Source organism: Podarcis filfolensis (assembly GCF_964270895.1).
Source record: "Podarcis filfolensis genome assembly, chromosome: 1".
Classification (NCBI taxonomy): Eukaryota; Metazoa; Chordata; class Lepidosauria; order Squamata; family Lacertidae; genus Podarcis; species Podarcis filfolensis.
The window spans coordinates 118,651,272-118,676,400 of record NC_139604.1 but is presented as its reverse complement, the minus strand read 5'-3'; the positions used below and the strand labels follow the sequence as shown (position 1 = coordinate 118,676,400).

Genomic DNA, 25,129 nt, shown 5'->3' with positions numbered 1-25,129 from the left:
GATCTCTCGATAAGAGTGGGTAGGATTTAACCTCCGTCTTGAAATTCTCTGGTTTGCATCCACTTGTTTTGACTATTTCAGGTCTGTTCCCCTAAAAACAAAACATAAACAAAACTTTGGAGCATTACACCGCTCGTGGGGCCACCTAGGGTAACAGTTATGGTTGAAAGCTCATACTCCCCAGTGGGATCTGGTCCAATTTAGAAGCTTTCAGTAGATGGAAACCGCTAATCTTTGTATGATGTGAACACCCTGGGCTTGTGGGTTGCCACATGGCACAAAGCCATAAGCACCAATGACAAAAGAAGCCCTGTTTCTTTAAGCGCACTCTGTTGCACGGGAAAGGCATCGTGGTTTTTCCCACACACAAAGAGTGAAAAAACGTTCCAGGATACGTCCCTGGAAAACTGCTGTGAACCTTAGACCTGGGTGGTTTCCCACAAACCATCTTGCCATTGCAAGTGCCATCAACTAATCCCCCCTCTGGGATGTGAAGCACTGCGGAATGTGCTCTGTTGTTCGACAATGAAATCTGTAATCTGTCTTTAGAAAAAGCTCGCTTTTGGTGCAGGGATGTGAGGGCTGCACCTCAAGAGGCTATCCCTTTTAGCTTCTCTTTTTAAAACAAAATAATGATGTTTGCACAGCCTGAGATATTACGACAAACGAGGAAATCTTCTCAGGAATGCTGCCGACACTTCCTGGTCTTTTGAAATGAACACCCCAAACAGACCTTGCCAGGGGCTGGCCTAAGAGCCTGTTTTGGCTGGCAAGCTTTCTGGAGACCAGGGATTTTTAAAGGGTTCAGTAATCTGAGCCCTGAACTGGTACAGCCCTTCGTAATGCAGCCCTCTCTTTCTCTCGGAAACTCGTAAGGAAGGTGTCTTAAGGAAATTGTCCAAGACACGTAATTTTGCTGGGGCAGAGCTATGGCTCTTGCCTGGGAGCAGGGTTGGCTAATAATAATAATAATAATAATTTGTTATTTGTATACCACCCATCTGACTGGGTTGCCCCAGCCGCTCCGGATGGCTTCCCACAAATTGTGAAACCACAGTAAAACATCAAACATTAAGAATGGATGGGAGCTCTAGTCCAAAACAGCTGGAGGGCGCTCAGTTGGAGATGGCTGCTCTAAGCATTTTTGGATTTCTAATGCAAGGCAACTTTGTGTCTGAAGGGCACACAACTTGCTCCACTTTGGAAGCAATGCTTGATGAAGGGAACATGACTCTTGCAAGCTTGCCAGCAACTGACCTAGCTCTGAACTCAACTTCTGAGCCTAATTTGCTGGTTTGATACCATTACCTAAGGCATCTCTCCCTCTCTAGTTCTAATTTCGGGAGACTTTAACAAGATCAGCATTTTAAACCTGTCAGCCAATGTTATCTCGGGATCTGGGTGCCACCTAGTGAATCAGAGAGGAATCTCGCAAACCCAGCCGGGGCCAGGAATTCCTCAGAACTGCAAGCGCTTAGCAGCCTATCGTATCTTAGGGCAATGAAGTCTTAAAACTGTTGTAGGCCGCCCTGAGTAGCACATATAGGCGCTAGAAGGGTGGGATAGAAAACTCTGTACAAATGCAGATAAAATAAATGGTAATAAGCACCCTCTCTTTCCTTTTGCTCTTAGGTCGTCTGGCGGAAACTGGGGGATGCAGCGAGCTCCAAACCGTCGATCAGGCAACATCTTTCCGGAAACCAGTTCAAAGGCCCGTTATAAGCACCTCACGCAGCAAGGCTGGGAGAGGAAAGAGGAAGAGCAACAGGGACTTCTCTGCATCTAGCTGCCAGGGTTATCTTTTCCTACTCGCTCCCATCTTTCTGTAACTGTTTATAGTGTAAATAAGGCAGCGTGGAAGGCTTTGCCTGCAGGCTGCGCTGATCCAGAACAATGTTAAATGGGTTAATAACTATCCTCCAATGGCCGGTTTGTGTCATTTGTATTGTAGTGACAACCTGCTTTGTTGTACGGTCATATGTAGAGATACCTGAACCCAAAAGCAAGGGACCTTCCTCGCCTGGAGAGTTTCCAGTCCGTTGCCATTTTGCGATCGCAAATTTTGGTTGCGCCCCGGGGAGTTGATTGGGAGGTCTTGCACAACACAACTGCTTCACTCCCCCGCCTCCCCCAAAAAAGATTGGGCTGTTTGCCATAAGGAAAGTGATGGAGAAATGCATTGGAAAGTGCACTTTGTTGGTGCAACACCACCCTGCAAACAAATCAGGACAAATGCGCAATAAAACAGGTCGCCCAAAAGCTCCCGCCCTTTCTTACTTTGCCCTGTTCACGGAGCTACAACCCCAGCTGCGTTGTTTTAGAAATTAACATGGAATCCACAACACCAAAAGTAGCTCTGTGATTTCTCTGTAGCCTTATTATTTTGGCAATTACCTGCTGAGAGCGATAAGCTTTTCTAGAGATCTTTGGTTGGTATTAAAATGAGCGCTTTGAGAAGCAATCCCCGGCCTGCACAGCTGAAGACATTGTGACTGCCTTCATGTTGCTAGGTCACATGCCCCACCCCAAGCTGAAGTTCCCAAATCCCGCAAGTCATGGTTGCTGCTTTAGATCAGGAATGGGCAGAAGGTAGATCTGCTGGGGTCTGATCTCTGGCCGATTTGCAGGGGCTCTTGACCGCCCATTGTTTCAACAGTAGCAACAGCACCTTACTTAGGCTGCCTGACACAAAGAAAGCTTTCGAATGGGTTTTTTTCTGTAAACTCCATTCAGTTCTGGTGCTGAGAACAGATTCCTAGGCTCAGAGCATGCTTGGAGGCACCACGTTCTTATATTCTCACTGTTATCTGTTTTGCATCAGATAGATATTGCAGTTCTTGCAGAAAGCAAAAGAGCCCCAATAAGCCTGATGTCTCCTATCTCTCTTGCATAGCAGCTTCCGGGCGAGGCACTCATGCGAAGGAGACCCCCATTTGCATAAACTTACATTTTTTCATGTTGCTGCAGCGGAAATGCTGCAGCTTCCAAGCAATAATAGGAGGCACTTAATGCAACGTTGACATACGGCGTATGGTAGGCTAGAGTGATCAAGTGCTCAGGAGGACCAGGCTCAGGTTCTGGTGTCAAGGGTCACAATCAATGACCAATTGGCCGAGGCCCACACCCTAGCCAAGGTCCCACTGCCAATTCTTGGGGTCTTGTGGCCTTCTTGCTGCCTGTTCCCCAGCGGTTTCTGAGTGAGCGAGGAGGAAAGGACCCTAACATTTACACCATGGGAAGGCAAACTAGGCCTGTGTGCCGAATCTGGCCCAAATGCCTTCTAAATCCAGCCCGCAGACAGTCTGAGAATCAACATGTTTTTACATGAGTAGAATGTGTGCTTTTATTTAAAATGCATCTCTGAGTTATGTGTGGGGCATAAGAATTCATTCCCCCCCCCCCGCTTCAAATATAGTCCGGCCCCCCACAAGGTCTGAGGGACAGTGGACCGGCCCCCTGCTGAAAAAGTTTGCTGACCCCTGATTTACATGCCTTTCTCACTCTGTGTGCAGTGGTGCTGATTTGCATCCAAAGGGAGAGGAAGGCAAATGGGCAAGAGTGGCAGGAAGAAAGAGGAGGCGAGCCCGCTTAGAGATGGAGCGCCACTAACAGCATTTTACCCAAGGGCGCTGGCATTGAGCAGGCTCCTAATAGTTGCATGGAAGAGACTCGTTCAGTAAGTGGCGCCCCCTGCCTGCAACCCCGCAAACCACTGCTAGGCCGTGGAGAAAGTACTGAACTAGATTCCTCAGTGTAAGGGCAGCATCCCATTCTCACCTGCCTAAACTCCCTCTTTCATGCAACTCTGCATCCGACAGTGAAAGGTACAGTTGCCTTGCCTACCTTTGCCTCACCCTCTAGTGGACATGCTTCTGTCTCTGTTGTTGCTTTTGCTTATCCAGACGTTAGCTCCATGCCAGAAAGAAAGAAAAAAGATTATGTGTGAAGCAGTTCTTCAGTGTCCCCTCTTGCCTATGCTTTACAGAACTGAAAAGAAAATGCCACCCCTTCTCTCCATTTTTTAAATATTTATTTCAGCCTTGGCATGACATTGCAAAGAGTGTCTTTCTTTCTTTCTTTCTTTCTTTCTTTCTTTCTTTCTTTCTTTCTTCTCACTGAAATAATGTGCAGAATGGTGTTATCTAAAAATGTAAGCGGAGGAGCAGCCGTTTGTGTCGCACAAAGAAAACGCTGTCTTTCAGAAGTGCTGCCTCCGCGGTTCAGCCACTCGCCCGCATCAAGTGTCTCTTTGAACTGCTGCGTATAAGGTGGAGGGGCCGCTGGTATTCTATTATGACAATGCAGCTCTTTTGTAACCTGCCAAAGACTTTGATCGCTTTCTCCCTGTTTCATCGCATTTCTTGGTACATCTCCTCAAATTGTATAGCGCAGGCAGAGCCGGCAGAGTGAGCTTCACACATTGCTAGAATACAATGCCCATCACCCTGATCACTCACTGGCTAAGGCTGTTGGGAGTTGTAGTCCCAAGAAAGCATAACAACTCACTAGCCAGCTATGAAATCCCACTTGTGTAAAATAACCAACAGAAAGGGAGATTTGGGGGGCTAATGCTCACTCTTCAAATATTTGCGTTTTTCCATTATCCTGAAGTTGCCAAACCTTCAGCCGTTGCAGTCTGGTCTCAGAAAGAATTTTGGCTATTGTGCTGCTAGATCTTTCTGTTTTTTAGGCCTGCTTCTCTTGGATGCCACTATTCAGGGTTTGTTCTTATTGAGGACCCACATAGATCGGCAACCAATAGATAAACTGAAAAGATTTGAGTCAAAGTTTTCCCAGTATACCTCTCCATTTGCATTTCCACTTGAATATGTTCCAGCCTTTCTTGCCTTTGCACATCCTTCTCATACCCAGGTACTGGACCTATTTGGATGTTGTTTATGACCTGGGGCATCCAGACTGTTCCTGGGATTCAGTTGCAAACCAGCAAATTCAGGTCGTGCAAGATGGTGAGGTCTTGTGCATCAAACAAACTCACTTCCTCAAAAGATGGTGCTGTTTGCAGTAAGGAATGTGATGGGGACGTGCTCTGGACTGTGTGGGAAAACACTCATTTTGAAGCATCATTATCTAACCTCCCCAGAAACAAATCAGAATAAATGCCAGTGTTAACAAGTCAGGGTGAATGAATACTCAATAAACAGGTCACCTAGCAGCACCCCTGGGAATTATCCGAAGGAGAGATCAGGTGGGGCCTTGGGCTCACAACACAGCCTCCCTCCTTCCTTGCTCTTCTCACCACAGGCAGCTATAACAGTGATAATCTCCCTGTTGTTCTCCCCCCCTTTTATTATTCAAGTAAGAGGAATGAGGATTAGAACCCAAGGCTTTTTTCCAGGCACTCTCTCCCCAAAAGCCCTTAACTTACTCAGGTGAACATTCACTTAATGAAAACTATAATACCAGAAATATTTATGCCCATGTGCCCTCTCCATACCTGTAAAATCCAACTCATCCATTTAAATAGGCCCCAACTGACCCAAACCATTTTCAGGTCAGTTGTAGTTCAGCCTTTCAGAACCCATTTCTCATGTGAGCCAAAGTCCAAGAGAGCAAATTGGTCCCCCTGCTGGGAATGAAACCACTGACAGCTTAAGAGGACCCTTTGCCAGTGTGGTGTAGTGGTTAAGAGTGGTAGTCTTGTAATCTGGTGAACTGGGTTCGCGTCTCCGCTCCTCCACATGCAGCTGCTGGGTGACCTTGGACCAGTCATACTTCTCTGAAGTCTCTCGGCCCCACTCACCTCACAGAGTGTTTGTTGTGGGGGAGGAAGGGAAAGGAGAATGTTAGCCGCTTTGAGACTCCTTAGGGTAGTGATAAAATGGGATATCAAATCCAAACTCCTCCTCTTCCTCCTCTTCTAAAAAAAACGCCCTACATTCTTTTTGAGTGAAAATGGTGAATGTGAGAAGCTCAGGTGGAGCAGTTAGGGAATCTGGATTGCTTAGAACGGATAGGACGCTCAGGCATGGCCCAGGTCAGCTAAGATCCCGAGCTGAGATCTGACAGTTGAGATCCCCCGCATGTACACAGAAAATGGCTGAGAGTTAGAAGTGATAAGGCAGAGACAGTGTAAGCCATTTGGCAGTGGGGCAGACTACTTTGGAGGGTGATGGACTCCCCCCTTTCTTTGAGGTTTTTGAGCAGAGGCTGGTTGGTCTACCTGTCAGGGATTGCAGTAGAGGCCGATTTCCTGTGTCTGCAGGAAGTTGAACCAGGTGCCTCTGAAAAACCATTGTCTATGCTGAAATAACCATTGTCTCTCTCCAACCTTAGTTCTCTTCTACAATATTCCATATTAATTTATACACTACTAGATTTGCAAGTCTTCTGTTTTTATTGAGTTGGTATTATTTCCCACTGATCCCTCTCTTCTCCTTTCCACTCTTATGAATCCCAACAAGAAGGTAGCAAAGGACATGATCTGTTCTGCAAGCCACAAGTAACAGTTTATGTTTTTTTCTATGTTGGGGGGGGAGAGAGATTTATGTAGCCCTGCTTTGATCCACCTATTTGCTGAACAGATCAAATGGTGCCCAGCCTCTGGAGTAACAAGAAGCTTTTTAAAGTATTAAGCAGCAGAATTTATGGGTTGTGATATTTATTCCATCATGGGAACTACACCACTGATAGATTTAGGCAGTTGTTCATACAGAAGTGTGCCCTGCTCAAGAGAAATGTGAAACTAGTCAGTAAGCATTTAATGATCTCACTCTTCACAGAACCAAAATAAAAAAAATCCTTCCAGTAGCACCTTAGAGACCAACTAAGTTTGTTATTGGTATCAGCTTTCTTGTGCAATGCAGGAATCTCAGCTAAAGCATCCATGACAGATGGCCATCCAACTTCTGATTAAAAACCTCCAAGGAAGGAGAGTCCACAACCTCCCGAGGGAGGCCATTCCACTGTCGGAACAGCTCTGTCAGAAAGTTCTTCCTGATGTTTAGTCGGAATCTCCTTTCTTGTAACTTGACACCATTGGTTCGAGTCCTACCCTCAAAACTTGTCCCCTCTTCCATGTGACAGCCCTTAAGATATTTGAAGATGGCTATCATATCTCCTCTCAGTCTCCTCTTTTCCAGGCTAAACATACCCAGCTCCTTCAAGCACTCCGCGTAAGGCTTAGTTTCCATATACTTGATCATCTTGGTTGCCTTCCTCTTGCACATGTTCCCCCGTGTAACATCCTTCTTAAATTGTGGTGCCCAGAACTGGACACAGGATTCCAAGTGTGGTCTGACCAAGGAAAAATAGAGTGGTGCTATTACTTCCCTTGATCCGGACATTATACTTCTGTTGGTGCAGCTTAGAATATCATTAGCTTTTTTTTGCTTCTGCTGCATCACACTGTTGACTCATGTTCAGCTTGTGGTCCACCAGGACCTCTAGATCCTTTTCACATGTATTGCTAGTAAGCCAGGTGTCGCCCATCTTATATTTGTGCTTCTGGTTCTTCCAGTGTGGTGTAGTGGTTAAGAGTGGTAGACTCGTAATCTGGTGAACCAGGTTCGCGTCTCCGCTCCTCCACATGCTGCTGCTGGGTGACCTTGGGCCAGTCACACTTCTCTGAAGTCTCTCAGCCTCACTCATCTCACAGAATGTTTGTTGTGGGGGAGGAAGGGAAAGGAGATTGTTAGCCGCTTTGAGACTCCTTCGGGTAGTGATAAAGTGGGATATCAAATCCAAACTCCTACTCCTACTCCTCCTCTTCTTCTTCTTCTTCTTCTTCTTCTTCTTCTTCTTCTTCTTCTTCTTCTTCTTCTTCTTCTTCTTCTTCTTCCTGCCTAAGTGCAGAACCTTACATTTATCCCTATTGAAATAACATTTTGTAGCTTGCGCCTAGTTCTCCAAACTGTTAAGGTCATTTCGAATTCTGATTCTGTCTTCTGTGGCATTAGCTACCCCTCCCACTTTGGTGTCATCTGCAAATTTGATGAGTAGTGTTTTGGTGTATAGTTCAGGCCCTTATGGATCCCACTCCAGATGTTTGGGTGGGCTGGATTTTTCTTTCAGCTTGTTGAATGATGGGGGAGCTGGCAAGCCAAAGGAAAACACTTACTTGCATTGCATGTTTTTTTCATTGGGTAAAATTCAAACTTTAAAAACACAACAGGGATGAAGTGTTGGCCATGAGACCAACAAATGCCATGAGTGCTACCTTCACCCCCAAGCAATCTGAAAATGAGAAGACATCCAGAAGACATCCAGGACTTAGTAATAAGCTATAGTGGATATTGCACAAACCATATTATTATAATTAGTCCTATTCAAGCAAATAATTCCCCCTGCTCCCGGGTGCTTCTGATTATATGGGTTCTTTTTTTCTTTGCAATGAAAAGATATGTTTTCATAGATGAAAGCATAAGGTACACTCAAATGCAAGATATGCATTGTAGAGTTTACAGACGTAATGCTATATGTAATTTTGTTTTGTTTTGTTAATTGCTGCTTTGTATTTAGCTCAACCTGAGCTAAAGCCAGTGTCTTCCTTGGGGATCGGGAAACGGGTGGGAAATGTCACTCAACGACTTGGCAGTATGACTTGGGTGCTGAAGTTTCAGTTGTCAAAAACAGCAAAAATAAACATTGCACACTGTGCTCTAAAGTGTGCGTTTTGGGGTGTAAATCTTGCTCTTCAGCTGAAGGGACAGCCACACCCCTGCTACAAATGATGGCCATTAAAAAAAAATGATAGTTCAAAGCTACAACCTGCTTCAGAAAGCTGGGACCAAATTTTTATACCCCAGAAATTCGTGAGCATTCAGTTTTGAGTTGCAACTGCTCTAAAATGTCCGAACAAAATTCATGGTTTTCCATCCTCTACCCTCCTTTCTTTTGAAAAAAATGGGTAACATTTTAACATTTGCAAGTCGGAGGAAAATTCTTAAATGGCAAACTCCAAGTGGGCTGGCTCCCTGTACCTTTGTGAGGAAGAGCACAACCTTGTTTCAGAACGGCACATTTTTTTTTAGTCAAATGATAGCGATAAATCAGTGTTTTAAAGTGACCTTTTACCTTTTTAGAAACAAGGTGGGAGAAGTACTACTGATCTTTTTCAAAGTGCATGACTGTAAAGTGATAAAATTGTATATTTTTCATAAAGTGGGGAAAATTTGTGCTGCTTTTGGAAATCAGTATGAAATTATGATTTCTGCTCAACCTGTGATCTTACAGCCCCGCTATATTTTCTGTATATGACTGACTAAAAGAACTGGAATAAATTAGTACCTCTGCTCATGTATATATAAGCAATGTCTTTAGATCTTAGCACACACGTTTATACCTTTGAATCACTTTGCTTTTGTGAAGTTGGGATGGGGCGGGTGGGAAGGAGAGAAAATGTAAGCAGATTTTTTGATAAGTGTGTAAAACTTCATTTGAAATATTTTAGTAAAAATTAAGTAAGAGATTGTGATAGTGCATACATTCAGTTGAAGAAAATAAAATACCTTATTTGTAAGTGAGATGTGATTTTTTTTGCTTTTTGACAAACTAAGGGCTTTAAATTAATTGGATTCAAATTAGGATAGGAAAATGGTTTCTGTTCACCCTGTGATCTTGCAGTCCTGCAATATTTCAACTTAGTTTGCAGTTATAGGAATATTTTGCAGACACTGTCACCTGAATATTTTAAATCAGATCAGTATTTAACCATAATTTACTCCTTTTGTCTTTTTAACTAATTCCATTGGCCCCAGTGAGTACAGTCAGTATGCAAGGATGATTATAATTATAGTCCAAAATAGCAACTGGGAGTCTGCTTCAAATATATACAGAAGGGATGATGTTGATTACCGTATTTTTCGCACCATAGGACACAGTTTTTCCGTCTTAAAAACTAAGGGGGAAAGTCTGTGCGTCCTATGGAGCGAATGCAGGGGGGGGAGGCAAGCAGGAAAAGCCCCCAAGAGCCACACACAAGCTTCGCGCGGCTCTTGCGGGCTTTTCCCCAGGAGGGAGAAGGGACTGATTTTTTCCTTGATTTCCCCCTCTAAAAACTAGGTACGTCCTGTGGTCCGGTGCGTCCAATAGAGCGAAAAATACGGTAAGTAGAAGGCCACAACACACATTTCATCCACTTCTGAAAGCACAGACTACTGATTTCACTTTCACTGAGCTACAGGGCAGTATCAGAGGTTTATATTCTGGTTTTTTCACAAGCAAACAAAATTATTTACAAAACCAAAAGTTGAAATTGCAGTGTAACCTTCCAGAACCAGCAGGTGCTTGCTTCTACCTGGAAAAAAAATCTCTCCTGTTAAAAGGCATAACCAGAAAGCATTCACTAATCAAAAGAAAAGTGATGCTTTCTGAAAACAATTTCTCTTTTACATTGTCCAGAAAAGCTTAGCTAAGACTTAAGTCCCCTATTATACAAACTCCAGCAAACCAGCTCCCGTTGACTTTTCTCCTCCAGCTGTAAAGATTGCCGTGTTGATCATTTCCCAGGAAACTGTGTAATAGTCTTTGATAGCATGGTGTGGCTTTTATGAAAGTGCTACACCGTGTTCCTTGCTACAGCTGATGACCTTTTAGACAAAATTTATTGGAGAGTGCCAAGCCTGCAGCAAGCTGAAATGGATCTGCTTGAGCTCTGGCGACATCTGATGTCCTGCTGTCGATATAAACAGTGCAGAACCGTGTCATTGACCTGCTGGTTATTCCTAAGCATTTACAGTATTTCAAAAGGAGCAGAAATCGAAAATATATATCTATACCTGGGAACAAACATGTCATCGAAAACCATTCATAGGCACTGTGGAAAGATGAGTGTATACGAGTTATATGCAGAAATGTTCTCTACCCAGCAGTCCTTGCCATGTTATATGCTGCTGCTATTGGCATCGGTCTGTCTCGAAAGACAATGGAGTGTGCCTCCAGGGGTGAAGTCAAATAATGCTCTACCACTGAACGACGTTTCTTTCCCCCTGAAGCTTCAGCAAGTCAATGCAAAGATGTGAAATAGAAGGATGTGATTTCATGCATTGCCAAGGGTGATCGAAATACGTGTTCAGAAAGACTTGGTTTATGCCTGTTATAGGTAAACATGCCTAAATGTCATTCTTTATCCTCCCACCATAATGCTCTACAGCAACCCGTTTCTTTTGGGGGGGCCAGGAGTACATCTGGAAATTGAAGAAAAACATCTATCACCATCAAAACAAGAAAAAGCAGCCAACACCTTCACAAAGAGGCAGGATCCTTAACAATCCATGAACACACACTCACACTCATTTTAAAAAATGGAGAAAGCAGGAGTCTTGTTGGACCCAACGTCAGTGACCCCCAGCTCTGCAGCAACACCACAAACAAGCAAAGGACCAGGTTACTCTAATGAAGGACCTTCTAGTTGATAGAACTGGTTCTCCTTCTCCTGGTTAGCCAATTGGTATTTAAGCAAAACCATTGGTTGCCATCATCTGGCTGCCCAGTAGCTGACTGTGACTTAGAGCAGCAAGCAAAATCTATCAACTGCTAAAGCATTCCTTCCGTCTCTTTCTAGGAATGCCTTGCAGAGAGACACAGAAAATGTGGTAGGAAGGGTGAAAGTATCAGAAGAGCAGTTAAGTAATTCAGAGAGGTGATGTGACTCCGAGTAGCATAATTTGAGTTGGGAGGAGAGGCGCTGTAACCATCTAATGCTATTGGGATAAATGACTGCTTTTCCACACTAGAGTCCAGGACCAGGTTTATTCGGGTACATTTCCACAAAGTCAGCCTTTTTTTTTTTAACCAAGTTGTAAATCACAATATGCCATTACATTCAGAGTTCCACATTTAGAAAATATAGATATTTATGTACAGGAATTTGCACGTAGGTTTAAACATACATTACAGGTCAAGAACCCAGTACATTCCAAACCAAAAATGACAGAAAGCCAGACACCAATGGAGGCTCATCAGCAATCGGTTGTTGAGTGTTATATATGTGCATATATATTAAATAAAATTGCCTCTAAGTGTTGCTGGAACACTACATAAATGAAAACCAGAAAGGGTCTCTCGGATGGAATGCTAACCTTAATTCCGATACTCCGTAAGTAGGCACTGATTTCTAGAAGCAAGTTTTCTTCTTACCAATATAACTTAGCCAATATGGCTTTTAAAACATCTTCACTAGTGCAAAGTAATCCAGTGCTAGAATGAACTTGGAACAACTTGGATTTCAGTTAGCTTTGCAATATTGAAACAAAAAGCCTGCATTGCTCTCTACTAACCTTGAACAAACTGGTCAAATTTCTAAGTCACTGCCTCCTAGATTCCATACACCAGCCTCTTCATTATACAGACTATTCCCCTAGTTGCTGCTCAGCTATCCTGTTTAAACCATTTCCCTCCCCCCACCCCCCAGGTTAAAGTGTATGCTATGTACAACTGCTATCTCATCCAGGTAGCACGTCCAAGTCCAGCAACAGGTGGCATCCCAGGCGGCGGTATGGGAGGTGGCACTGGCGGCTGCCCACCAGGGGGCACGGCAGGAGGGGGGTAGTTTGCTGGTGGCATTCCCAGTCCTGGAGGAGGATGAGGCGGGACAGCATGAGAAGGAGGTAACCGGGGAGGGGGGAAGTTAGGATTGTAGGTAGGCGGTGGCGGGTAGCCCGGGGTAGGAGGAGGAATAGTTGGTGGGGGGAATGATGTGGGTGGTGGAACAGGAGGAGGAGGGTTGGGAGGGTACACATGCGGGTGGTATGGTAGGTGAGTTGGAGGTCCATAAGAGGGTGGCAGAGCTCCGTAGGTCGGTGCTTCAGTCTTCATCATTGACTGAAGGCTCTGATAGCCCTCTCCTGACATGTAAGAATTGGTGGTGGACATGCCGGTGATGTAACTGGACGGCGGAGGCGGAGGTGGCGGGCGGTGAGGCATAGGGGGCGGCTGATGCACAGGAGCGGGATGCGACGGAGGAGCAATCTGCACCTTTGCCATGTCTACAGAATCTGCTGTAGTCGTCTGATCACCTGCCATGGAAACAGCGGCGGTCAGAGGAGGCTTATGCTCTGAAAAACAGCAACAAAGAACACAACACTTCAGTCACAACTGCATCTGCGCATGACAGAAAGAACACTGTCAGCTAACTGGGCAATTGATCTGTACGTGTTAGGAGCTGATACATATGTGTTAGAATATTCCGTTCCACCTTAAGAGGAACAGGCGTGACTGTTGTGTGTCATAAGCCTGTTTACACTCCAGCACAGCTTGCTGGGAACTTCCGTTTTGTGTATAGCTATTGCTTGTGCTGCTTGCTTGGACATGAAAGGGAGAAGACATGTTTTTTCCTTTGTCCTGATGAGGTTGAACTCGACCTCAACCAACAGTATGCTCCCAGGAAACAGCTGAGGTTTTCTCCATGTAACAAAACCTCAACAATGCACAATAACCATTTTGGCCTAATAGACTCAGCTGCCATAGCGACTTATAAACTCCCTTGCTGCGGGATTATGTGTCCAATGTCTTTTGTCAAAACAACAGCAGAGGGAATCTTCAGCAGAAAGGGAGCATTGGAAAAGGAAGTTTTTGGTTTGAATGCCATCTTTGGTACATTGATCGGGTTAGTGGAAACATGAGCGGACATCCATGATGTAAGAGGGAGGCCGCCAGAGACACCATTGCAATAGCCATCCAAATCCTGGGCTCCTGTGGGACGTGCTGGGTATGGGCTAATCATATGCTGACAATTCCAGCCTATGTAGAGTTTCAGAGAAAAACAGAGGAGGCAACACACACTTTGCAGATGGCAGCAGAACTTACCAGGTGGTGGATGCGCAGGGGGTGCTGGTGGGTGTGAAGTCTCAATTTTAGCAATTTTAGGAGGAGGAGCCTCTGAAAATAGAGCAAAACAGAGATGATCTTGTGAGTGTCACATCCAAAAAGATAGCAACAAAGGTTTCTTCAAAGAAAATAATGCAATTAAACATTCATTGTGACTTAGCTGCGGGTAGTTATGCATAATTAAAAAAGGTAAAGGGACCCCTGACCGTTAGGTCCAATCGTGGCCGACTCTGGGGTTGCGGCGCTCATCTCGCTTTATTGGCCGAGGGAGCCGGCGTACAGCTTCCAGGTCATGTGGCCAGCATGACTAAGCCGCTTCTGGCGAACCAGAGCAGTGCACGGAAACGCCGTTTACCTTCCCGCTGGAGCAGTACCTATTTATCTACTTGCACTCTGACGTGCTTTCAAACTGCTAGGTTGGCAGTAACAGGGATCGAGCAACGGGAGCTCACCCTGTCGCGGGGATTCGAACCGTCGAACTTCTGATCGGCAAGTCCTAGGCTCTGTGGTTTAAGCCACAGCGCCAACAGTAAACTTTAATAATTCAACAATTGTTTTACCATACAAAATAAGGTCATTTAAAAAAAGGGGGGGGGGAATACCTGCAGTTTTGGTTTCGTCCTTTGGTGATGCTGCCTGTTATTGAGAAAAAATTGTGTAAATCAAACACTCAAATCACACCAGCAGTATTCAAAGCACTGAGTATCAAGAAATCTGAAATTAGCCTCTCTGGACATCAAATGTTGGTGAGTTAAGAGTTAGGGTCTTATGTAGAATCATATTTTTAAAAAATATTATGATCAAAATCCTTAATTTCAATCAATCAATAAAACTGCAACACCATGTACGTTCCATATTCCATATTGTTCAAGGCTTTCTGAAAACTTTAGATATTTGTTTATTCTATTTATGTACAGTGCAAAGCACAGTTAAGAGCTTTATGTAAGTACTGTATTGCATAAAGATTCTCCAGTAAGACATCCTGTTACCAACGTCTGATTTAAAAAATGGCCACTGTACTTTCCAATACAATAATATCATTTCTGTTATTCTTACCACTGGTCTTTTCGCCTGCCTGGGAGGACTTGACTGAGGAGATGGTTTTTTGGACGGCTGTGTTTGCGGAGGTGGGGGTGGGGGCGGCTGTCCTGCCTGTTGAGACTCTTTCGGCTGTTGCGCCTGCGACTGCTCTGAGCTTTGAGACTGCTGGGTTGGAGGCACCGGAGGCGTCGACTGAAGGGAAGGAGGCTGCTGCAGCTGATGTGGGGTGTGATGAGGCATTTGTTGCTTCCCCTGCGAGTACAGATCCAGGATCTGGTGACAGATGTCTTTTAAAACAATGAAATAAAAGACAGAAAGTTACACACCCTGGTGAACAGCTAAAGCGTGAGAATTATATTTGTAAGCTGTGTTCAAAAACACACCAGAAACATTTTATCCAATGCTTTTCCAAGGAACCACAAACTTCATTTATTTTCTTAGCTTTCCTTTATATGACATTCTGAGTGCCTGCCAGCTTCTCAGCTGGCCATGACAAACAATTGCCCCCCTATGAGGTTGTTGCCCATTCCCTCTTTCCCTTGCTGCTCCCATCTCCCCCATCACCTCTTCTGTGCTGCTCTCTCGTGCTTGCCAGAGCAAATTTTGAGGGGGCACAGAGGGCTTCAGAAAGAATAAATAAATGAAACTTGCCCCCCCTTATCCAGCAGAGCTTTATGTGAGTAGAACTCTGCTCACAAGATTGAGATCAAAACCATCAGAAGGCAAACTGTTGAGTGAATGCTTCTTTAAAAGTATGGGCCCTTTTAAAACATGGTTTTACTGAAGGACCCAAAGCATTCCATACCTACAAATAAGGTTCAAAAGGTATGATATAAACACTGATAAATATTTATCATTATTTGGAAGGAGGCAAAGAGAACATGAAACTACTTTTCCCAGACAGGCTCTGAATGAGGGCTGTGAAGACCCCAGTTTATTTAAATAGAATCACAGAATTGTAGACTTGGCAGGGATCCCGAGGATCATCTAGTCCAACCCCCTGCAATGCAGAAATATGCCGTTGTCCCACACGGGGATCGAACCTGCAACCTTGGCATTATCAGAACCATGCTCTAACCAACTAAGCTATCATGCTATATTCTGGTTTATAATAAACAGCAGTTTGCATCTAAGTTGTATAAATCATGCCTGTTTTGGGCAGCAAATACTTTTGGTACCTTCCAGGACATCCACAGGTACATCTTGCACAAACTGCTCCCACCACCTTCTGTACATTGGCTTTGATGTCCACTCCTGAATCTCAAACTTGCACAAGCGGCCGGCCAGATACATGACAGCAACCGCTATGATCTCAGGCTCCCACTGCAGCGACAATGTAGTGCACAGACTAGAAAAACCAAACCAGAATCCATTATCATCAGACACTGGTATATGGTATTATAAAACATAAACCACTGGGAGTCCTTTAGGAGGAAGGCAGTAAATAAATCTTACTAACTGAAGCTTCTGGACTATTTACAAAAGGCAGCCCCATGCACAATGCATCACAGTAGTTCTAATGGGCCTGGATAACTGAAGTGAAACTATCCCTTGCCCAGGGAGGGCTAAGCTAGTAAATAGCACTTCAGACCAGAGGCTGCTTGTGTCTCCTGTGACAAAGATGGAATAATGAGCACTTCAGGACTATAAACCTGATCCTTCAGGGGAGTGCAACCTTCTCGACAACAGGTTGAATGCCACTTAACGGAGCGGATGAATCATCCACTGTTCACACCCCCCATGTTCTCTGGACTGAGCTTTAGTTCACTGGCTCCCATCCAGCCCATTACCATTTCCAGGTACTTGATTTAGCACTCCCACATCATGTTCCTCTTCCATCCACTGTACACGTCAATATACATCTATAGCCACATTGGAGAGCACTTGTCATGTGTGGCCAAGGATGTGTGGGATGGGGTAGACTAAAAGTCTGAATAATGCCATTTTCAAGCTGGAAATGCTTCAGAAAAGAAAGTGAACGGAAGCCTCAGTAAGTGATTAACTACTGAGCACAATGATTTTTAGTAAAAATTAGCATATGATTGCAGGTTTTTTACCTGTCGTTTACAAATGTCCATGCCATTTGAACCAGTTTTTGAATTTTGTTCTTGTCACCTATTAAGAAGTGGGGGGTTACATAACAGAAAGGAGAAAGGAGAAAAGAAAAGGATTACTAAGAAAATGAAATAGCCTGGTGATTATCAGATATGTAACACAACCTTATGCATTTTCACTCAGAAGCCCCATGAAGTAAAACTGGCCTTCACATAAGTGTATATAGGATTACAACCGAAGAAATTTGTTGTGTTTTTGCAGTTTGCAGGCTTAGTAAGAAAAACAGCTTTACATGTTTTCCTTACCTACATTGGGACCAAGTATATAGAGGCAGATTTCTTTATGGCTATCTCCATCTAGATGGTGAACTTTGCGCACAACCGCATGAAGCTTTAGATTCAATGGATTGTGCAGTCAAAGCCCATTTGAGAAGGCTACATTCTGCCAAACAAAAGAGGCTAGAATCAGAGACCCCACCTTCCACTAAACAGCGAATGTGCAAGTCTAACCTTTTCAACAATAGCTCTCTACACACAGCCCTCAGCTGCTACTTGGAATTGTGGCAACTCCAGCTAAAAAGAAAATGAAAAAGTGAGATGTGTTCCTTGACTTAAGCAGAATTAGATGTCTCCTCCTCCTTGGAAGAAAGAATACACTGCAGTTTCACTGCACAAAAAAATAAAAATGTGTGATGATTTACTACACAGTATTCATACTTTCTACTTTATCAGGAGTGGGGAATATGTTTCAGCTGGTGGGCCGGATCCAGTTGTGACCAACCTTCTACAAGTCCTATTTGACAGGTGTGCAGGGTCCGTCCACCAGTTAATCATCTGGTACGAGGAGGATCCAGCCCACGCAGTGTGGCTTGCGTTCAGCATCAAATCTGAATGATGCTGAAAGCACTCTCAACTGCTCCTTTTCAACCACAGCTTTTTCTATCCCATGCCTGATATCATATGACATCAAGTGAGTTGCAGGGGGGCCTGACTGAGGGACAATTGCCTCATGAGGCAAATTAAGAACCGTAACAGGCTTGATGATGGACACATACAAGGTTTTACATTGAGAAAAGGCATGCAGAAGCCCCTGAGTAAGTGTAAGCTCAGCTCTCAATCTACAAAACAAATGGCATACATGAAAACACACACATTCAGCGCAAAATACGCTAAATGGCCTATCAGACATTTCATCTGTCTGCGCCTCCCACCCTTCAATAATGTCTTCTAAAAATGTGGCACAAACAGCGGGGGGAAATGAATATGAAATCACCTATACACACCAGCACTGAGAAATGCAATGCTATTTTCATACCTTTGAGCTGCTTAGCATATTTAAGCAGGAACTGGTAAGGATGCTCCACTTGCAAGTCAAATTTTATTGTCTGCAACAAGATCCTCTCTAAAACCATAACTTCTTCCTAAATATCATAAGAAGAGAGCGAGGACTCCATTACTCCAAAAAGCCAACTGATTATTATTATTTTTTTACATTTTATAAAATTTCAGGCAGCATTACACAATAATGCCAAGGATAGCCACATCAAGGGTTATCTACTTCTGGGCTTGTCTGCAGTAACTTCACCTAATTTTAAAAACTAAAATTTTGCTTTTAGCAGCTATATAAAATGAGTGCATATAAGCACCCACATTATTGTGGTTGTGCAACAACGTTCAGCAACTGGAAATCACCTTCTACCTCACTGATGACCAGAACCATTCAATTATTTTTTCATATCCTATACTTGGCATCACAGTGGACTTAGAGATCATAGGGACAACAAAGAGCAGAGCATAAGGAACCATGATTACGATCAAGCCTTGTGCGCCTCCAGTTTCCACTTCTGGCAAAAAAACCCCACCCTCTTGATCTGCTGGCAAAGTGTCACAGAAAGGGAAAAATAGGGGAAGAGAAGAGGAAGGTGGAATGGGGGAAGTCACAAGTTCTCATGCCAGTGAGAGAGCTTCCTTTCCTAGCTAGTACTATCTCCACAATAAAGCCCAATGGCAAATCCTGTTGCTGATCCCTGCTGTACAACCACTTTTTTGTCTTTTTCTTTTAAAAAGTCCATAATACTGCAGCACATTTTTGGGGAAAGAGTGAAACTGCACAGAAGTGCAGTCAAATGCTAATTACTAGGAAAAGAAATACGAGCTTCCGGATTTCAATGATTTCAGGAATGGCTTCCAACAGCCAAAGTAAAATATCTATCATAAAGGGATACTTTGGAAGTTGACAGTACTCCCTGAGCATATTCTTTCATTTCCCCCCATTACTTATAGCACTAGGTGGAAGAGCTCGGCAACCATCCATGGCTATGAGAAGATGGTAGGAATGGAATCAAATGCTTGTTCAGCCATCAAACTGTGACAGGAGCGTCTTAGCCTAAAACTCCAAGCAAAGTTGGAGGAAACATTCTCAGAAGTCAAAGTGGACAAGCAGTTCCTTATTACTAATACTGGCTATCTGAGTGCCTTATGACTAGCTCAAGGCTTGGGTCTACAGAAATTTACACAAAAAATAGACAACCACAGTGATATTTACAGGGAGTTGCTCCAAGAGGTGTTCAAAAGCTTCCAAACATCCAAAGTTACTCACAAATAATGCGGCAGCAAAGTCTAGCAAGACATGTACACTGTTTACCAAATTATGCAGAAAAAAGCCAATGAAATACTATATTCATGCTAACCTGCAAGACTTTCCAGCATATGTTAATTTTTTGAAAATTAATTTTATATCTAAGTCACCTGAAGACTTCGTGGCTAACAAAATGCCTGTTATAACTATAACAAAGAAATAAGTGACAAAAGTGTATTTGTTCCAGTTTGCTTACTGTATGCATATGGCTGCACTCTGTGTGGCCAGTTTCACTGCTTCCCCTGTGCAGTGGATTATTTCTTTGCTGAAAAGACAGGCAAACGCAAAGGAGAACAACACACAAGCACTGCAATACACATCGCCTTTGAAAATAACATATGGCAAAAATACTATCTAAATGAACCCAACCACTGAAATATCTTCCAGCTGTTTAAATACTGATGAAAGGTCCTGGTAATATTTTATTTTAAAAGTATCAAGTTTTTTATCTAGCTTAAGAAGACTTCTAGTTCACACTATTTTACTCTAACACTACCACTAAAACCATGTGCTATACTAAATATCTACAGACAATATTACTAGGGTTGTACCATGTTAACTTAAGTTAAAGCATCCTTAGCACATGTCCGTTTACCTTTGGATCATCTCCAAATTGCCCGAACTGCACATCATTTAATAAACTACGAGCTGTTTTTATTATATCTTTACATTTTTTGGGTGTTTCTTCAACTTTTCCTGCTAGGAAGAGACAGCAAGCTCCAGTCACCTATTGAGAGAGAGAGGGGGGAGGCGGGAGAGAGAGAGAGAGATCTCCTTTAGAAAGTTGCCCAAATATAAAATTCAGAGGAAATGATAATTTTATTTTATAAAAGAAGAACAGATTATCCACTCATACAAAAAAAAAATACAATTATATCTGATCAATGTGATGGGGCTGTCAACCATTTGGGGCCCACGGACACATTTGCGAACTGGAAAAACTGTCAAGGGCACGATACTCAGACTGAAACCAAGCAGACAATAGAACCTTTTCTATTTGCTGCAATAAAATGCTTCTTTCAAGCAATGAGAAGCAATGAGAGGGAGGAGGGTCCTGTGGGTGTCAGGGAAGGCCTTTGCAGGCACAAGTGGGACTATGCACACCACACTGAAGCCCCTACTAACTGTTCACCATCACCACCAGTATTTTGGAAAGTTGTATAAGATTTTATTGCTGTACTTGACCAAGGTCAATGCATCATGATAATAAAAGAGCTGCCAGAAACCATAGTAGCTAACATTGCCATGAAATAATTTTGCAAACAAAAATGGCATTGTGTCATGCCGGATTTGTACACACAATAATGGGTTGTGCCACTTGTGAGAGCACACAATGAAGTGTAACAGTGGCATTCATATGACCTTTACACCTTGGGACCATAGGAACATGATTTTACATTATATTCCACCTAGTTCAATCTTCTGTTTCTAATAGGCCACCTACTGGCAATGTAATCACTATACCGTTGTACCTTGGATCCCGAATGCCGCAAATCCAGAAGCGAGTGTTCCAGTTTGTGAACTTTCTTTGGAATATGAATGTCTGACATGGCTTCTGACTGAGTGCAGGAAGCTCCTGCAACCAATCAGAAGCCGTGCCTTGGTTTTTGAATGTTTCCGGAAGTTGAATGGACTTCTGGAACAGATTCCGTTTGACTTCCGAGGTATCAGTCGTACCTCAAAAGACAAACGGAATCCGTTCCGCAAGTCCATTTGACTTCCTGAACGTTCAGAAACCAAAGGGTGGCTTCTGATTGGCTGCAGGAAGCTCCTGCAGCCAATTGGAAACAGCAGAAGCCCCGTCGGACGTTCAGCTTCCAAAAGAACGTTTGAAAACTGGAACACTCACTACCGGTTTTCAATCATTCAGGAGCTGGAATGTTTGACTCCCAAGGCTTTGGAAGCCGAGGTACAACTATGAAATCACCAATTTCACCCTCAGATTTGTCGACTGGTAGAAATTTAATTTGCAAAATAAACTATCCCTATTTAATGTAGCATATTATGGTATGGTCCCAGCAAAAACACTAAGCTATAGCCTAACTATAGTTTGAATTATGGACTGTACAGGCAACGCCCCCCCCATTTATGTGGGGGACATGTTTAGAGGCACCTGCACACCAGTGAAATCGCATATATTTGAACCATCAGGGTACTATTAACAGTTTTTGAATAAAAACAGCATATTTATACTTACATATCTTGGAAACTGCTTGAAGGAATGGAACATATAAAATCGATGAAAATAAATTATCCCAGTCGCTAGCGTATCGTAATGTCTGGATTACAAGATAAGGCTCTGAACAGATTTTAGCTCAAACCCAGCTCTAAAGATTAACTGCAAATGAAACTGAATGATGCATCAAAACGCAATGATGACAACTTAATGTTGATGCATCTGCATAGGGTTGTTTGCCAAGAATGCACTCCCATGCACAGTGTCAGTGTCACAGATCCATTGCAACAAACTTCTCTTCCGTCCTGGATTGACACTTATGCAAGATAGCAGTTTCATGACTGTCCCCAGTATTAGGGTGGAAGGGGAAAGTGGGTACTCTCCCTCCCATCCTATAAGCCACTTCAACAGATCACTGCACACAAGCTACTGAAACCCTGACTTAAGTATTCAGGTGGAACTACTCAACACCTACTTTGCCTTACTTTAAAGTATTCAGGTGTTTAAGCAAGAGCAATCTTAACTGAATTCTCAACTGCTAAAAAAAAAAAGCAACACCCAACCAACTGTGCAGCACCCAACTCAAAGGATACAGTCCCAAACGGGTTCCTACATCAAATATGAAGCGAGCACCTTCCCTCCGATATCTTGCTTCGGTAGCTGGATCGAGTCCTTCTAGCTGCGATGGCGTATGAGCCAAGTCTTTCTTATCCCAGTACCAGCATGGTTTCGTGTGGTCCAGGTTTGCCGATGTTACAGAAGGGCTGGAGTTCTCTTTTGTTTCCTTCATTTATTGATGCCGAACGGTTCCCGGTTTTCAAGCGTTGGCTTTTTTACAGGGCAACTTCTGAACCTTGGGGTGGGGGAGGGAAGGATTTAGTTTTATGACCAGAAGACAAGAGTTTCCCACATAAAATGTCACACGCACAAATAACAGGCAACAACCAGAGTGTTTTGCTGCACCTTAAAAATTACTATTTTATTATGACATAGGTTTTTGCTGGTAACATCTTTTATATCGTTAGCATCAGATGTCAAGGAAATAAACAACTATCTGACTTTTAGAAGACATCTGAAGGCAACCCTGTTTAGGGAGGTTTTTAATGTTTGATGTTTTATCGTTTTTAATATTCTGTTGGGAGCCGCCCAGAGTGGCTGGGGAAACCCAGCGAGGTGGACGGGCTATAAATATATTATCATTGTCGTCATCACCATCATCATCATCATTATTATTATTATCAAAAACCTCCTCAAGAGCCCTTTTAAGGCGGTTTCAGGAGGGGCTGAGGCAAAAACGGGAAGAGTGGAACAAACGCTTTTCCAACCATCATTACTGTCGCCGCCACAAGCTCTTTCTAGGAGGGACCCCCTTTTTAGGAGACTTCCGGGGGCCCCGTAACCCTCTTTCAGCCACTCACATTCCCCAGAACGACTCACAGAAGCAACGCGCCACAGGGAGCCAAACGCGTCGAGGCATCAACGACAACCCCTGCGCGGCGCCATCTTGGGAGAGAGCCTCGACAGAGACGTTGCCGACGTCGTTGCTTCACGAAGGCTACGGGAGAAACGCCAACGAGCGAGTCGCCTCCGCCAATCGAAACCCCACCTTAGACTCTTAATCCCGCCTCCTCCATTTTCCCAGCGCGCGCGCAGGCGCTCCCTCCCCCAAGCACGTCCGCGTTTGAGCGAGATAGAGAGAGACGAGGCTTGGTTTTGTCTCTCACCCATTCCGCTTTGCCCTCGACTCCGTTAGCCAATGGGAGGGACGTACGGGAGAAACGAAGGCGGATGACTCCAGCCAATGAACTCTCCAAGAGGCGGGGGGTGGGGAAACGAAGAAGACGTACGGGGTGAGGAAGGGGGCGGTATTATTGGGCGGTGCTCTTATCCCTGCCAATCAGAATTCGCAACACCAACACCCCCTTCCCTTGCCCTCGCTCCTTTCCCTTTCCCTCCCTCAGGCTCTCGAGCCCCACCCTTTCAAAAGAAGTGTGTGTGAGAGAGAGGGGGGGAGGGGCGAGGAGGAGGCGCGCCGGATTGGCTGGCCCGCCCCAGTGCGAGGACTGCGGGCCAATGGCAGCGGTGGAGGCCTGGGCTCCGCTGGAGGGGCGGGCGAGGGAGGCCGCAGGCGGGCCGGGGCCAGCGCTGGGTCCTCAGAGCCACTGAGTGAGTTTTGTAGGTGTGTGTTTACGCGCACGCGCGCGGCGGGGCTGTGGTTGGCTTCGCGGCCGCCACCACCGCCGCCGCCTCCTCCTCCCCCTTCCCCTCCCCCCTCCACACCCCGGGCAGCGCCGTCCGGTGAGAGGATTTTGAACCCCGTGTTGTCGTCGCTAAAAAAGGTAAATGGGGGAGGCCTAATCCCGACCCCGTCTCTCTCGTGCGTCGCCTCAGAGGAGGGCGAGGCGGGTGGGGGCTAGTCCGGCCCTGGCGCCTTCCTCCTCCTGTGTCCTTCTTATTTAAATAAATTTTAAAAACCCATGTGGCTGAGGGCCCTCACACGCCACTGAGGAAGACGCTTCCGCCGCCGGCTGCTCTCTTCGGACACCGACACACGCGATTTCAGGAGGTCGCCTAGATGCGTCATCCCGTGTCAGCCCCTGTTCCCCCGCCCCGTTCACACGATCTTCCTTGCACGCTGTCATGTCCGCGCCAGTGAATTGGTCCGGGAGAACAGTCACCCGCCGCTTCCCCTGGGCTGTAGTGTGTGGGTCGGCCCACACCCCTCCCCGTAGTTTTCTTCCAGAGGGCTAGGAAGGGGTGTGGGTGTATGTGTGTGTTTCAAACCACTCGTGCGGTGCCATCCTACAAAACATAACGCTCCAGTTTCCGAAGTAAACATGCGTATCTCAAGGGCGGGGGGTGGGGAGGAAGAGGCGTTGCGCTCCTCAGTTCCAACGGATCCTGAAGATGCGCCCCTGCAGCCGCCCGCATGGTTTATTTTTAAGTCGGGCCCATGGGTTTTTTGGGCAAGGCGTTCCTTCCAAATGAGTGTGCATAGGATTGCAGCCTTCCTAAGGGCCTTGCCCCTCCGCCTCTTCCATTTCGCAAACGCATTTGCTGCACGCACCGGCCTCCTCCATGCATATTCATCTCCTCATATCCTGGCCTGTTCTATGCCCAATTTTGGCTTCTGCCTCCTGCCGTCCACCATTTCTGCTCAGCTTCTACTCTCTCTTCCCTTTCTAATAAATAACAGGTAAACACTGCTTCAGAGGCCTGCATGACAGCTGCTTATCACTGTATACAGTTGCCTCACAGTCTCTTTGGCATTGACGTTTTCCCAAATATTACCTATTGTTTGTCATAATGTGGCTTAGCTGCCGGCATGCATGAAACTCTTGGTATTTACTTACCTACCTTGTCTATTAAATCAAATTCATGTCTTTATTCCCTCTCTCTCTCTCACACACACACACACACAGTGAGGCTGTCATA

General features: G+C 44.7%; 3 protein-coding genes and 1 long non-coding RNA gene across 11 annotated transcripts in view; 3 read left to right on the top strand and 1 right to left on the bottom strand.

Moving 5' to 3' along the window:
* The window catches only part of CCDC85C (coiled-coil domain containing 85C), a 167,529-nt gene extending 162,421 nt beyond the window's left edge, over positions 1–5,108 (top strand). For all 5 annotated transcript variants that reach the window (XM_083618307.1, XM_083618306.1, XM_083618305.1 and 2 more), the window contains one exon: positions 1,633–5,108. In XM_083618307.1, the coding sequence (XP_083474433.1) occupies positions 1,633–1,722 (90 nt within the window). In that variant the 3' untranslated portion in view covers positions 1,723–5,108. The remainder of the gene's footprint in view (positions 1–1,632) is intronic.
* A 978-nt stretch (positions 5,109–6,086) lies between these two features.
* Positions 6,087–11,844, top strand: LOC310766895. The gene is made up of 2 exons (XR_014550507.1): positions 6,087–9,814; positions 10,069–11,844. It is a non-coding gene; the product is annotated as an uncharacterized lncRNA (long non-coding RNA).
* On the bottom strand, positions 11,696–23,255 carry CCNK (cyclin K). 2 transcript variants are annotated; one of them, XM_083614914.1, is made up of 12 exons: positions 23,132–23,255; positions 22,288–22,547; positions 21,716–21,797; positions 20,114–20,245; positions 19,715–19,783; positions 18,196–18,301; positions 16,884–16,941; positions 16,005–16,174; positions 14,842–15,113; positions 14,388–14,421; positions 13,765–13,836; positions 11,696–13,013 (listed from the first exon to the last, which is right to left on the bottom strand). In XM_083614914.1, exons 2-12 carry the CDS (start codon positions 22,482–22,484, stop codon positions 12,397–12,399), a joined length of 1,809 nt encoding a protein of 602 aa, XP_083471040.1. In that variant the 5' UTR covers positions 22,485–22,547; positions 23,132–23,255; the 3' UTR covers positions 11,696–12,396. The 2 variants fall into 2 exon arrangements, with proteins under 2 accessions (XP_083471040.1, XP_083471041.1); XM_083614915.1 differs by lacking the exon at positions 19,715–19,783.
* SETD3 (SET domain containing 3, actin N3(tau)-histidine methyltransferase) overlaps positions 23,247–25,129 on the top strand; it is a 49,757-nt gene continuing 47,874 nt past the window's right edge. Inside the window, exon 1 of one of the 3 annotated variants that reach the window (XM_083614639.1) lies at positions 23,247–23,544. In XM_083614639.1, the coding sequence (XP_083470765.1) occupies positions 23,483–23,544 (62 nt within the window). In that variant the 5' untranslated portion in view covers positions 23,247–23,482. Of the gene's footprint in view, positions 23,545–23,691; positions 24,034–25,129 lie in introns of those variants that run through there. The other 2 variants (XM_083614640.1, XM_083614641.1) reach the window with 2 other exon arrangements.

What these genes read in the sequence shown, in the direction of transcription:
- CCNK (XM_083614914.1), bottom strand. Translation starts at nt 22,484, where the DNA reads ATGAAGGAAACAAAAGAGAACTCCAGCCCTTCTGTAACATCGGCAAAC. An exon ending in TCAAGCAGTTTCCAAGATAT is followed by an intron (nt 20,246 to 21,715) that starts GTAAGTATAAAT and finishes CTCTCTCAATAG; the next exon opens with GTGACTGGAGCTTGCTGTCT. An exon ending in ACCTGTGGATGTCCTGGAAG is followed by an intron (nt 15,114 to 16,004) that starts GTACCAAAAGTA and finishes TTGTTTTAAAAG; the next exon opens with ACATCTGTCACCAGATCCTG.